The sequence below is a fragment of the Corapipo altera genome, unplaced genomic scaffold (genome assembly GCF_003945725.1).
Source record: "Corapipo altera isolate COAL_440 unplaced genomic scaffold, ASM394572v1 0, whole genome shotgun sequence".
Taxonomy (NCBI): domain Eukaryota; kingdom Metazoa; phylum Chordata; class Aves; order Passeriformes; family Pipridae; genus Corapipo; species Corapipo altera.
The window spans coordinates 85204497-85217907 of record NW_020884872.1 but is presented as its reverse complement, the minus strand read 5'-3'; the positions used below and the strand labels follow the sequence as shown (position 1 = coordinate 85217907).

Below are 13411 nucleotides of genomic sequence, written 5' to 3'. Positions count from 1 at the left end.
ACAGGATGGTGAAAGAATGTAGCTTGCAGTTTAGTTCAGATAGCCAGAATCCTGATAGGTTAAAACCAAATACATAACTAAGATTTGCCAAGATGGTCTAGAAACTTTAGCTTAGGTATTGTATTCCATCTGAATTAATTAGAATATCCTCTTAACACCAGACTGCAAATCCTGTTTATTCTTTGCTATGTTTATGACAAGCTAAATGCTGCAGTTGATCATAAGCAATGTCTTACCAGTACACAGTTTTATCTTCCTCCTCTCAGTTCCGCACTGTTTTTCACACCAGGCACCTCCTGTAATGGCTTATCCTGCCACAACGCCAACAGGAATGATGGGCTATGTGATGGTGAGTGGAATTCCTGCGACTGGAAACAGTCAAATGCTGTATATCGTTTGATTCCTTACAGTTTGGTAGCAGTTATTTTTCTGAACTATTTTACTGAAGATTGAATTTCAGCTCCCATTGGTTAATTCTTCATCAAATCATTAAGTTCTGGTTTTCTGAGCTACTTCAGTTGTGTTTGTCTGAATTGAAGTCTGCCCTTCCTTACTTTGCTTGTTTTTTTGTAAACTTCTTGAGGTGGAACTAGATGATCTTTAAAGTCCCTTCCAACCCAGTTCATTCTGTGATTCTATGAAAGTTAAGGCAATGTCTATTCTTGGGGGACTTTATTGGTGTAGAAATAAGTTTGTCATGTGAGTAATAGCTGCTTTCAGAACAGAAGTGTTTTATTGGTGAAGTGAAGCCTTTCTTAAATACCTTCTGCTGAGGTTGGGATCAAGTACCTGTAATGATTAATGCTACAAAACTACAATTTTGTAACACTACCATGTGGCATGTTGTTGATTGAGAATTGAATCTCATTGACACACCAGTACCTCAAGGCTTTTGATGTAAACCCGACCTTCCAGCTTGTTGCTCTGAAAATTTTTGTTCTTAGCTCAAATTTTAGAATATTTCTGAAATTATATCCCTTAACTGTTAGTATGATTTTGATGCAGCACAGCTTTGCTGAGTGAATAAAAGGCAAGAAAGCTTCAGTAGGACAGTTATTCTATTAAATGTCTCATGGATTAGAGAAAAAAATTAAGTTAAATGTCTCGTCATATAACCAAATTAGTGTAACGTCTAATAACTTGTATATACTCAGTAAGTGAACTGCAGAAGTGGCCAAGTGTTCTTGAGGGTCTTTTGTGAGAGTATCATATCCTGAATTCCCATATTCTTGTTCAAAGTTGTTGTGGCTAAACTAGTGTTAGTGTGGATTCAGACTTTATCTACACAACTTTGCACTGATGGGACCAGCAGCATTTTCGTAGTTATTTTGAGTCAGCAGCTGGGGAAGGTAACATACATAGTGTACAGGAAGCAGTCTTGCAGGTTATGTCAAGCAACTTTTATCGTGGGGTATAAACGCCAGTGTGAAATGGAAACTAGAATTATGGAACCATGGCTCTGTTACCCTGAGTTGCTGCTACTTGTTCATACACTTGCAACATCTGAGTAGGTGGGTGAGATGGGCCATTACAGAATGACCAGTGGGCTCTGTAATGCATCCTGAAACTGTCCCGGCTCATTCAGACATTACTGAGGACATTTGCTACTGGGAATCTCTGAAATGTTGGCACATTTTACTACCCTCGTGTTTAGTTTTTCCTAAAAGCAGTAGTAGGGACCATAGTTCTGGGTCCCTTTCTAAGTGGCAGGCTTTTCCCTCGGTGCTGGGACAGGCAGTTTTGTTAGTGCCATAGTGCTGTGCCTGGGCATTCCCTGGCTGCTGGTTCCTGTGTCTTCCTTGGGCCAGCAGTTGTTCTTAAATTATATTTTTGTAGGGTGTTTTCACCAGGGTCAGTTTCTTGAATGGGTTTACCCTGTGATTGCCCAAACAGCATGAAAGGAGGAGTACCATCACCACCAGTATTAGTCAGGGAAAAGCTGCTTGGAATGGGGATTGCTTCAGTGGGACTGCTGCTGGCTGTTAATCCAATCCTGAGGGAGTGCCAAAAGCTGTGCTAGAGATGGGCATCTGCTTTAAATGTAACCTGACTTGTAAGACCATTACTATGTGTGGAACTCCTAATTTGGCTCAGCTAGAGTGTCGGTAACACTTTGATTGCATAATGATTTTGTGTTAATTACCGATACAGTTCTCAGTTTTCAGTTTTTCCTGAATGGTGTCAGCTCTGCATTGCTATCTGTAAACTGTGCTTGTGCTTTCAGAGGCAGTCAGGGAAGTGCTGTCAGATCTTGGTTTTGGGAACAGGAGGACCAACACAGATGCTTGTGCTTAAACAAGTGCTTCAGGTCGTTGCAGCAAGATACTGAATGGGCTCAGTTGGATAATTCCTTGAAAAGGCTCTAATGTTCCTTTCATTTATTTACAGAATATTGTAGAAAGATCTTACATGATTGCATATCTCATATAATGAAGCCTTTTCACCCATTTTCTATTTTCTTTTCTCTCCTTAAATGCTTTCAAAGTATTATTGCTGTGTGTGATTTGATGCTGTCTGGATTTTTTCAGCCGTCACAGATGGGAGGCATACCAGTAATGACACAGCCAACTTTAATATACAGTCAGCCAGTCATGAGACCACCAAACCCTTTCAGCCCTGTACCAGGAGCACAGGTGTGTATATTCAAATATTGCTGCTGGGAATGAATTGCATGAGGCAGTTTCCTTAAAAGTATTTTAATATTTTCCTTGTGCTGGACAAATATACTGCACAAGCCCAGTGGTCCATGGAAGGCTTCCTTCTTAGCTGCTTGTATCCAGGTTGGCAGCAGCAAGCTTGTGTTACAAAAGCAAAGAGGGTAGTTTTTTTAAGGCATTGTTTTTCTAGGAATGTGACAATGCCTTAGTAAAAGGATAAGAAAAGTTGATATCTGTGCTCTTTACTGAAGATAGACCCTTTCCCCAAAATCCAATTCCTTACTAATTTACCGCAGTATGTAACCAGGTGTAAGGTGCCTGCTTGGATTGCAGCATTTTTCAGGGGCCCAGCAGGGTGTGTGCAGCCTTTTATGTCTATGGCTGTATTACATGGCTCTGAAACTTGGTGAAACCTCAACCCAACACCTGGTTGTTGGTCCTGACTACCTCAGGGGGAGGCACATGGAACGTTCATCTAGTTTGAACCATGGTAGTCTCCAGCAGTTTTTATATTCCTCCTTCCTGGTTTCGCAGGAGACAGCATAGTGAAGATATGCAATAGCAATAGTGGCCTTTCCTGTTAAGTGTTACCTTAAATGGAGTGTTCTTTAAGTCCCCCGCTGACCTGGTTCTCAGGATACGCTGTGTCTAGATTCATTACCTAACATACTGCAGTGAGTGTGCCCAAGGGCTACTCTGAGTGTTAAGAGTAGTTTCATCAATACTGGAGTTAAATATATACCTTTTATTGTTTGTTTTAGAAACTTCTGTCACTGGGTACTTTCTATCTGAATGCACTTTTTTAATCCAATAACCATCTGAAGAGGGTGCTTGTGTTTTGGTTGGTTGGATTTTTACAGAAGGAAAAACAGTATTAACAGTATGATTTACTTACCCGTAAAATGCTTCTTTTTGATGTTCACCCTGTGCATTATGATTCTGTTACAAAAATGACATATATTGTCCCTGTGTATTTTGATCTTACTATAAAGAGCTCTGTCTCTATAGGTGACTATTTAAAAGCATGCATGTATAACTTAGTTATGTGTAGTTGGTTTATGTGTGGGGTTTGGGACTAAAGAGTGGAGAGAAGAGAATTCAGCAGTAAGCTGGAAGGGAAAAGAGCCTCAAGCCTTTTCCAGTGCCTCAGTGTGATCCTTGAATAGTAAAGGCTCTCCTGTGTGCTGCCAACAGGCAGTGTGTCCATTGTCGTCCTTAAAACACTTCCCTGTGGATAGATTTTTTTTATTATTATTATTTTTAAATGCTTTATCTCTAAGGGATGCAGTTAGATTTCTTTAGCTAGAAATGCAGTTCTGAATTGACTTTCTCTTGGACTTCCAAGAGCTGCTTTGCTCATTCACTGTCACTTAAGTGATTTAGTATCTTTCACATGGGTTTTATACTATTTCAAGGGGAAAAGTAGTGTTTATGATAGTTCTTAAATAGAGACCAAGTGAAAGGGTCCTCAAGGATAAGAATTTTTTCTACATCAAAAAAAATTAATTTTTAAATGATCCTTAAAAAAAAAATAATCTGCCTACCTGCCTGATTCAGTTATGAACAGATAGGTGAGTCTGAATAGCTCAGTGAGCCTTTCTACTTCATTTGACTTTGCAAGGCTTGGCCTAGGTTGAATCCCAGCTGACTGTCATAACAGGAGAAAGAAGAATTAGTCACAAGTGAGGTGTGTGGAGCTATATTTATTCTGCTTATCTGACAACATGTTTGGCTCCTGTAAGAATTAATTTGGTAGAGAACACACCCATTGAATCAGCATTTGCTGTGTGACTGAGAAGGGTTTTCTCTGTGTTGCTGGCAGGTCTTGCTTTGGTCTTGCTGTTTAGTTTTCAAAAGCCTGACATCAATAAAGCAACTTCAGTGAAACAAAGGCTGCCTGTGAGAACTTCTCCATGCACAGCAGAGGTGGCATTTATTAATGTATAGTCACAGAGGGGAGTTACACTGTTATCACACTATATTTACTGTATGCTTAGTCTTGAGGCTCTTCTGAGAGCCTATTTGTCATTTTAGGTTTAGTTAGTGCTCCTGTTGTGCCAGAAATAGAACTAAGAAAATAAAGAAACAAAAACGTGCATTCTTGGGGTAAGTAAACAAATGTCAGTGAATAATGGTTATCTGAGAGGCACACAGTTCAAACTGCCCACATGGATCAATCTAAACACCGTTATTTGAATACTGGTTTTGTCTATGGTGTCATCATTGCCAAAAACTAAATTGTTTTTCATATTTACTTTTAAAGCACCAGATTATATCACCTCTAGTCTGCTGATAGATCTTGGTTGTTGTCTACAGTAAAGAAACCTGAAGGTACTTAAAAGCATGATGACAGATACAAAGTTGTTGCCAAAAAATTACGTTGCCAAGTTGTAGCGTGTTCAGAACTCCTCCTGCTCTGTAAACAGACTGGGAAAATGAGCATTGCGATGTTGTTCCTAACTGGATACTCTTAAGGATTTGACTTAATAAATGTATTTTTCCTATCTCTAGACGTACTTCCTTTGCAAGTGTTCTCTTCACAGCTTTGCAACTTTATTCCTAATTGTTGCTGTCAAAAGCAAGGGTAATTTGGCTTTTAAGGGCTAAATAATTTGAAATAATTGAGAGTGAGACTAGAACAGTTGTTTCTTTGACAGTCTAGGTGCAGAAGACATAGTTTTAAAAGGTGTGCACCTTTTATCTTTGAAATCATTTATCTTGCATTAGGGTCAGTATTTCCCACTCGAGAAAGAAAACAATAGTTTTCATCATGATAAAATAGCAGGCTTTGCACACTGCAAACTGTTATATTGTGCTGCCCACAACAGTGAGAATGGTTGGAGTTGTTTGATTAAATTTTTGCTGGAGAGTGTGTGTGTATGTCTAAGGAAGGGGCAGGCTGAAGCAGTGTCCAGGCAGAGGGATGACAGATGTGATACAGTACAGCAAACACAGAATGTTTCAGATCTGACTGATGTGCAGTGGCTGAAATGTGGCTGCCCATCACAGGGCCCAAGTGTCGCAATGTGCAGCTCGAATGTTCAGACAAAATGGTATCTTGTTGGCTGGTATAAAATGGTACAGTCATGACAAATTAGTGGTGTTCCTTGAAGCATCATATGTTCTGGTGTGATTGCCCCCAGAAGGGACATAGCCTAAGGAGGTGGGTGCAGCTGGCTAGTGAAAAATTAAGGATTTAAAATAGAATAAATAAATTACTCAACCTACTGCCAGCATCTATGCAAATTGTAACACTGCAGTTTTTAACTCACTGAACTGTACAGGCCAAGTAGCAGGAGTGATTGCCTGGTGATGGACGATAGGTAAATGTACAAATGAATAAGTTGTTTTTGTGGGTGGATGTTTTTTGTGGTTGTTTTTTGGTTGTGTGTTGTTTTTGGGGTTTTTTTTGGGGGGGGGGGATTGTTTGTTTTGTTTTGTGGGGTGTTTGAAACTGTAAGAACAGGGTATGAAGTTCAGGACAGACTTAAGCCAGAAAGTAGACTTTACAGAAGCTCACTTTGGCACATTATCCTAAAATATATGCTAAAACAGCTTGACAGACTTGTTCCATGAGAAAGCAGAATGTAGCTAATGATGGTAGTCAGCCCAACACTCACTTATGGAGTTGGTCTTGCTGTGACTCAGGGGAGTTTTGTGTTTGTTGGAGGCAGTGAGAGGTGATGACTGCTCTTGGAAGTGAGACTGAGCTGTCTAAGCAGTGCAGTGTGTTACATTTCAGATCACACAAGCAGTAAGGGCACTAAATCCACAGTGCCAGGTGTATTAGCACTACAGAAACTGATGGCCAGCACTGTTGTTTTAAATGTTTCTCTTCAGAAACTGCTAAGGTAGGTGCTGGGTTTCAGATCCCTTTAGAAACAGTAATCTGGAGAGGTGCAATGTAGGAAACTGTCTGACTGTACTTGCTAGATACTTTTTTTGGGCCTCCTTTTTAATAGAGGAATCTTGTTAAAATACGTATTTACTATAAGATGCTGTGTCTTGTCTGAATTTGACTGTGGCATATAGGTAGTGGCATTATCAGGTTTTTTTCCCAGATTTTAACCTGGACAGGCTTCCTCAATCTTCCCCTGTTACTGGTTACACGCTGATGTTGCACAAATGACTCTTAACCTACCAGTCTTCCACACTGCTTTCAAACTGGGACATTATTTTGGACTTGATATCAGTCGGAGATTTGCCATCTCAGTTTAACAAGACTTTTAAAATGTGACTTCAAGTCATTTAACCATGAAGAGAAAGAATGTCTCCTGAAATCAAGTGGCAGCAGGCATGCCTTGCTGAAGTTAGGACTCTATTGGACCATATCATTAGTCTGGCTCAAATCCCAGAGAGTGGTGGGGTGTGTTGGGCTATGGCTTTCCAAAGGGAAGAACCAGGTTTAAGAGGGGAACATCTGACATCCTGAAACTGCTTCTCAAGCATTTTCCATTCTGTCTCATGATTCTTCCATAATCTGTTTATGGGGACTGGATCCAAGTGCCCCACTGGGAGTGGGGTTCCGGGAGGAGATGAAGATTCCAATGCAGATCAAGAGTGCACTGACCCTGAAAGAACTCCTCCTCCTCATGTGGTTTCTGAGATACACATTCATGTGAAAAATTCAAATGTGCAGTTGGCAGTATTTACACTCTGAGCACTTCTGCAAGCAGTTCCCATAAGCACATTCCCTGTCATGCATGGGTTGGCAGGTGTCCGGTGTTTCCAAAGGAAATAGGTCTTCATGCCATGTTTTTTGCAGAGGGTATGAAGTGCAGGTATACACTGGTGATTAGTGACTTGGTTCTGAACAAACTGTTCCAGTGACAGAACCTGAATTGGAGGATGCTGACTTTTACTTGTAACTGCAAAAACATGCATGTTCTATCCGAGGGGAGGGCAAATAGAATTTAATAGAGCACCATTTATAACTGGGAAAGTGCTAACAAAGAAGGAAAAATAAATCAACAAACAGCAGATCCTCTGCAAGTACAGCCTGCAGATTATTGGTCCCTTCCAGCAGTAGCAGCTGGAATGCCAATATTAGCCACTTCTAAATAATGTGCTTTATGTGGCTGAGTTTGTAGTGTGGTGCTTTAATACGTGGCTGTAGGATGTGATTTTTTTGACTGTATAGACTGTTGGTCGCAGTCTTCAGTTCTCACTGAAAACAGCAGCAGTTGACAAACCCAACTTTTTTCCTTTTTTTTTTTTTTTCTACTCACAGAATATATCCCATATTCTCCTTCTAGGTCCCAAATTGAGAATTATCCGTTCTCTGCTCTCCAGCCTCTTTTTATACACATCTTATTTTGACAGGAAAAGATACTGAGAGCTATTTCTTCTGGAGAAACCTTGTGGAGAGCTGCCATGCTCTGGCCAGACCCCAACCTCATCTCTCCCTGCCAGTCTATAGTTTTCCCAGTTAAGCAGGGAGAGTACTAACCTGTTTCACAGAAGTCAAGCTGAGTATTTTGTATCTTCTTTTGAAGAAAGCTGCTGTGAAAGTGTGAGGTTATCTGCTTGTTTGGCAAATGCCATTGGCTTTTCCTTTCTGGAGGGTCACGTCCAGCTTGTTTCTGCATTACACCAACCATTGAAGAGGCTTTGTTTTCCGTATGACCAAACACCTTGTTTTAGTAGTTGATTTCTGCCAAGTTTGCCTCTTAACCTCCCCTTGTCCTTTCATTACACGTTCAGCTTTCATATTCTGTCATTCTGAGACCTTGTTTTCTTTTTCTTTCCCTTTCTCTGTCGTCTTTCCTACTAGCTGTCTGCAGCATCCAGCCCTTCCAGTCAGAGTCCTCACAGAGCCTCAGGAAAGGATCCCTTTGCAGAGCTCTCTCTCCAGGATTTCTTGTAGAACAACTTAGGTATTGTCCATTATTCTGGGGAGATGCTGGTATTTGTGATATGAAACAAAGTTCTAATTCAACTTATTATTAAGACGGCTAGAACTGTTTCTGAAGGAAATACAAACAATTCATGTTGAGTTGGAAGCATTGTGGAAGTGACTTGGAAACTGTATTTAACTGCAGGGTTTTAAAGGCTGATTGAGGTTTTTTGCTTCGGTGCGTTGGAAATGAAGTTCGATAGTTCCCTTGTGAATGGCAGGAGCCAGCTCATGTGGTACTTGCTGCAGTTAGGAAGAAGGAACTGGTGCTACCTGGTGTTCACCATTCCATCAGGAAAATGATTAGAGCTCATGGTTAGCAGCAAAGACTGACTGCCGCTGGCAGACTGCGCTTCCCACATGGGCTGACCAAAGATTTCACGTCTTGCAGGAGGAGCTGCTTGGTTCACATGTGCGAGGGTTCAGTTTTGGTACAGATGTGCACTGGAGGAGTTGTGTTCTTTTTTATCAGTTGGGGCAGGCGGGAATTACATCCTAAAATGAGTGAAAACATGAAAAAATTCCAGAGTTCATAGTGTAAAGAAAGAGCAGGCTTATTGCACACAGCAGCTGCTTTTCTTTGTGCACTTCTTCTGGTTCAGCATGAAAAATGACCTTGAGTTCTCTTCGTAATGGCATTGGTCTGTGTTAGGCTGCCACTGATGACTACGTTGCATGGATAACTAGGGAGCTTTTTATTCTCAATGCAGAGGTGTTCCAAAGGCTGGTGTCGTTGGAAAAACATCCTGATGGCTTTTGGTTGTTTCCTGGCCCTGGTTTTTGTAAAATTTTTTACTTCCATTCAAACCTTCAGATCATGGGGTAGCTTGGGCATCAGAAGAATGGAAGTGTTTGAAGAAGACAGGTTTATAGTGAAGTCCTGCTTCTGTTGGATGCTAACCTAAGGGTTTTTCATCTTTCCAGATTCAGTTTATGTAACTGTATTAGATGGAAGAAAAAGGAACGTTTCCAAAAAGATGTGCTCAGCAGTAAACCCCCACTTCCAGGAAAAAATGAACTTCAGCCTTTCAAGCTCTCCTCTTCCATTAAGTGATGCAGTGAAATGATGAAGACCAATGAAGGAAGCTGGGACACCTCCATAAGAACACAAGTACACAACACAAAGCCAAGAATTGCCATGAATTAAGACCAAGATCTATTTTTTGTCCTGGTGACTAACACGTCAATACTCTCAGCTTCTAATAATGTCCTTAATTGGTAACATATGAAGAGAAGCCTTTACTCTGGAAATTGAGATTGGTGTTTGGAAATGCTGTCTGGAGTGGATATGTGTCCTTTACCGTAACTCAAAAGAAGACTCTGGGCAGGGGAGGGTCAAATCCTAACTCTTAATTCTGCAGTTACCTTTTCTTCAGTCCTCACAAATGTAGGCACAGCAGTAATGGAAATTAACTTTTTTTAAAAATTATATATTCAGTTTGCAGTAGACATTCCTTATGTATTATTGTTTGTATTTATTTATGATTATCAATTTAACATTAATATTGTATCAAAAAAACCTCCTTATGAAAATGAGTATGGATGTATACAGTATGTCTGATTTTTATCCACAAAGAATGAATCTGATTCAGAATGCTTTTCAGCTGACATACAGAGCACTAAATATTTTAAAGGTCTGAATCTAATGAATTCTCAGCATATGTGGGAATTAGGGAAGAGCTGTAAAATGCATTAATCCTTATAGTCAATTCTGTGCCTAGGATTTTGCAAGGGAACAGTTAACTGACTAGAAGAAGCACTACATTTTTAATTCAGCATTAGTGCATTGGGAAGGAAATTTATTGCTTTGTGCTTGGCATGTCATTATTTTTACATTTGACATTATAAGGCCTTTCCAAAATGAATGTGAGGAATTGCTTTCACTTTAAGACTTTCCTTCTTTTCTGTAAAAAAAATAAAATCAAGGTGTTGTGTGTTGGGGGGAAAGCCTTTTCAGTTGGCTCGTGCCATGTTTATGATCACGTACCTTTTAAAAGTAAAAAAAGGGGAAGTAGCTTCCTTACATATGTCTAGTGGGTATTTAGTTCACGAAGAATTAAAGTAGCACTGTTGATCGGTGCTTTGTGTAAATACATCATAATTTTTGGGTGGAGTGGGGCCTTCAGAAGGATAGTCAATGATATGAAAGCAATTCTGTACATGAATTAAGCATACTTGCTGCATTGTCTCTGCAGATTCTATTTTTGTTTAAAATATTAAAATGTATGTTAGCAAAAATGGGTGGATTTTCAAATAAAATGCAGCTTCCACAGAACTTTTGTTACGGTATGAAAGTCTGAGGTGCTTCTTTTCTTTTTGCTGCTTAAAATGTGCACTGATAATTGCTTTGTTTACTTAATAAAATACCAAATGTATTTCATATGTGCATATTGTATTGCAGGAAGTGCAGCACTACGAACCTGTGACTGACATGATCCATATATGGTACCTTCCTGGGGCTGCTGTTTGTAGATGCCTTCAGTTCCAGTAACAAGTTGTCTCATTCTTCCTGACTTAATATGGTATTTTACCATCTTCTAGTTTTTAAAAATATTCATGGCAATAAACTTGTACTGTTCATAACTAAGCAAGCAGCATAAATATGCCCTCCAAAATTCCCTAATCTTCTAGCAGAAGGTAATGCTGGAAAAGGTGTGGACAGTTTGATGGTACCATCGTCTCTAATTAGACACAGGGAGGGTTGATGGAAGTGGAACTTTGCTCCTCACAACCACCTGAGGCTTGTCCTGACGGCATGCATCATAAAATGATTGGTACAGGTTGGTAGATTTGAAGTTTTTTTCTAAAAGTGTGAATAAAGAAACCCTGAAGCTGTTGGAGTACATAATGCACATGCCCCAATCTGGGGAGTTTGATATGTGGTTTACTTAAGTTTTTGTCGTCCTACGACTGAGACTCTGTGTGCGACTGTGCCCTCAGAGAACAACTCAGTTTTTGCTTGTGGTCAGAATATAAAAGATGTGAATTATCTGCATCGGGGGTCAGCTGGAAAAAAGGTGCACATCTGTGGCCTGTTAGCTGAATCTGTAACTGCCAGGGTACAGATTGTTCTGAAGCAGTCCAGAGTTTGTGTGAAGGAGGAAGGTAGACCTTCCTCCTCCTCCATAGCCTGGTGTGCTGGGTTATGATAAAAACAGACACCAACCTTCTCATCTTTTTAGGCCTGTGGTGCTCTCTGCAGAGTGGTTTAAGTCTGGTTTGAGGCTTTTACTGCAGATAGATTTGCGTTCCTAGAGCTCTTTGATCCCTTTGGACCCCCTTTTGTGCGGCTCTGGACTTGAGGTTGCAAATCATGTAGGTGACAAAAAATTCTCAACACACTAAACCTCCTCTTCTGCAGGGATGACTAATTCCTGTTATCCTTTACTGCTCACTAGTTGTTGCTCTGAGTTCCTTAACACAGCTGCTGTGCAGGTTAAATTTTTTTGTTGAAGGCTTGCTTGTAACCCTTGCTTTGTGGTTTACTCCTTGGAGACAAACTGGCTTGAGAATTTTTCTGAGCATTCCTTTCCATTTACTTTGTTCACAATGTTTGCTTTTGGTATCACTGGAATAATAGTTTAGCTTAATTTAAAAAGCATAGCGCACAGACATGCTTCTTTTAAATTACTGACCCTTTTCAATAATGGGGGATTGTGAAAACCTGATCGTCTTCAGAATTGAGTTCAAAGGCTGTTTAATCTAGAGGAGCCAACTCTGTCTAGGGAAGCTGCCTACTCTTAGCAAGCAAGGGAGGATGCAATGCTTTGTTAGAGGGATATTGTTTCTCTTAAGAGCTTTGTGTAGGAAACTGGTGTCTCAGAATAGACATGGTATTTTTATTTTTTTTTAATCAGAGAATTATATCATTAAAACAGCTGGATTTATCTCTTGAGACAATTACTCTTGCCAGAACAAGAACCTGAATAATTCCTAACTTTGTGTGTTTTCTAAAAGCCCAAATGTAGAATCTTCATCTGGAGGCAGATCTAAATTCCTTTGCTGCTTCTGTTCTTTGTTTCAAAGTCACAAACTAAACCGAACTGTACCTCAGGACATGTTTAAAAGCTGTCTATGCATGACTTTGTGACATCAGAGGGTCTATTTAGCCAGCTACTGGAATAAGTCACAGACTTTGCCAGCTGCCAAACAGCCCTTCAGCAAGAAGAAGGGACAGGGTGAAACCCTGCATCTTTTATTAGACAAAAAGTGCCTGTTTCCAGAGCCTGACACAAAATTTGTAGCAACATAAATGAATTGCAACTAGAAGGCCACGACACAATTGAGATAAAGATTGTGGCAGAGGAATTAGAATTAAATGCTAAAAACACTGAGAACAATAGTAAATGCTGATGGGAGCAGAAGATTGACAAGATAATGTGAGGGGTAGTGAAGAAATGTGCTAAATACAGACAAAAAAGCAGCACTAATGGAAGCATATGTGAACATATGTGAACTGAGGAAGAGCTTTCTCCTTGACCTGTCAACAATCTGGTGACTTGACCTTTGGAGCTCTCCCACCACAGTGGAGAGAGTAGAAACAAGCTTGACATCTCCCACCCAATTTGCCCAGCAAGAGCAGTCTTTGAGGAAAATTGCTGATGTTTTCCATGTTCAAACTGGAGAGCGAAAGGGACTTGGCTGATCTGTCTGCTGCAACCTGGTTAGATCAGCAGAATGAGTGAGGAGGAGAGAACTCTGAGCAGGTTCACTGAAGGTGTAACATTGCTACCACCCACTCAGCAGCACCCTTTTGTATCTGAAGGTTGAGTAATACTATATCCATTTCACTTGTGGGAGATGGCCTGCCTGAGATAACAGATCAGTCTGAGTGAATAAAACATATTTACTTCTTTTC

General features: G+C 40.2%; 1 protein-coding gene across 9 annotated transcripts in view; it reads left to right on the top strand.

Moving 5' to 3' along the window:
- Positions 1-11542, top strand: part of PICALM (phosphatidylinositol binding clathrin assembly protein) — a 67280-nt gene extending 55738 nt beyond the window's left edge. For 5 of the 9 annotated variants that reach the window (XM_027663036.1, XM_027662952.1, XM_027662867.1 and 2 more), the window contains 4 exons: positions 290-349; positions 2529-2633; positions 8431-8533; positions 9478-10928. In XM_027663036.1, coding sequence (XP_027518837.1) covers positions 290-349; positions 2529-2633; positions 8431-8523 — 258 coding nt within the window. In that variant the 3' untranslated portion in view covers positions 8524-8533; positions 9478-10928. Of the gene's footprint in view, positions 1-289; positions 350-2528; positions 2634-8430; positions 8534-9477; positions 10929-10954 lie in introns of those variants that run through there. The other 4 variants (XM_027662780.1, XM_027662690.1, XM_027663118.1 and 1 more) reach the window with 2 other exon arrangements.
- The last annotated feature ends 1869 nt before the right edge of the window (positions 11543-13411 follow it).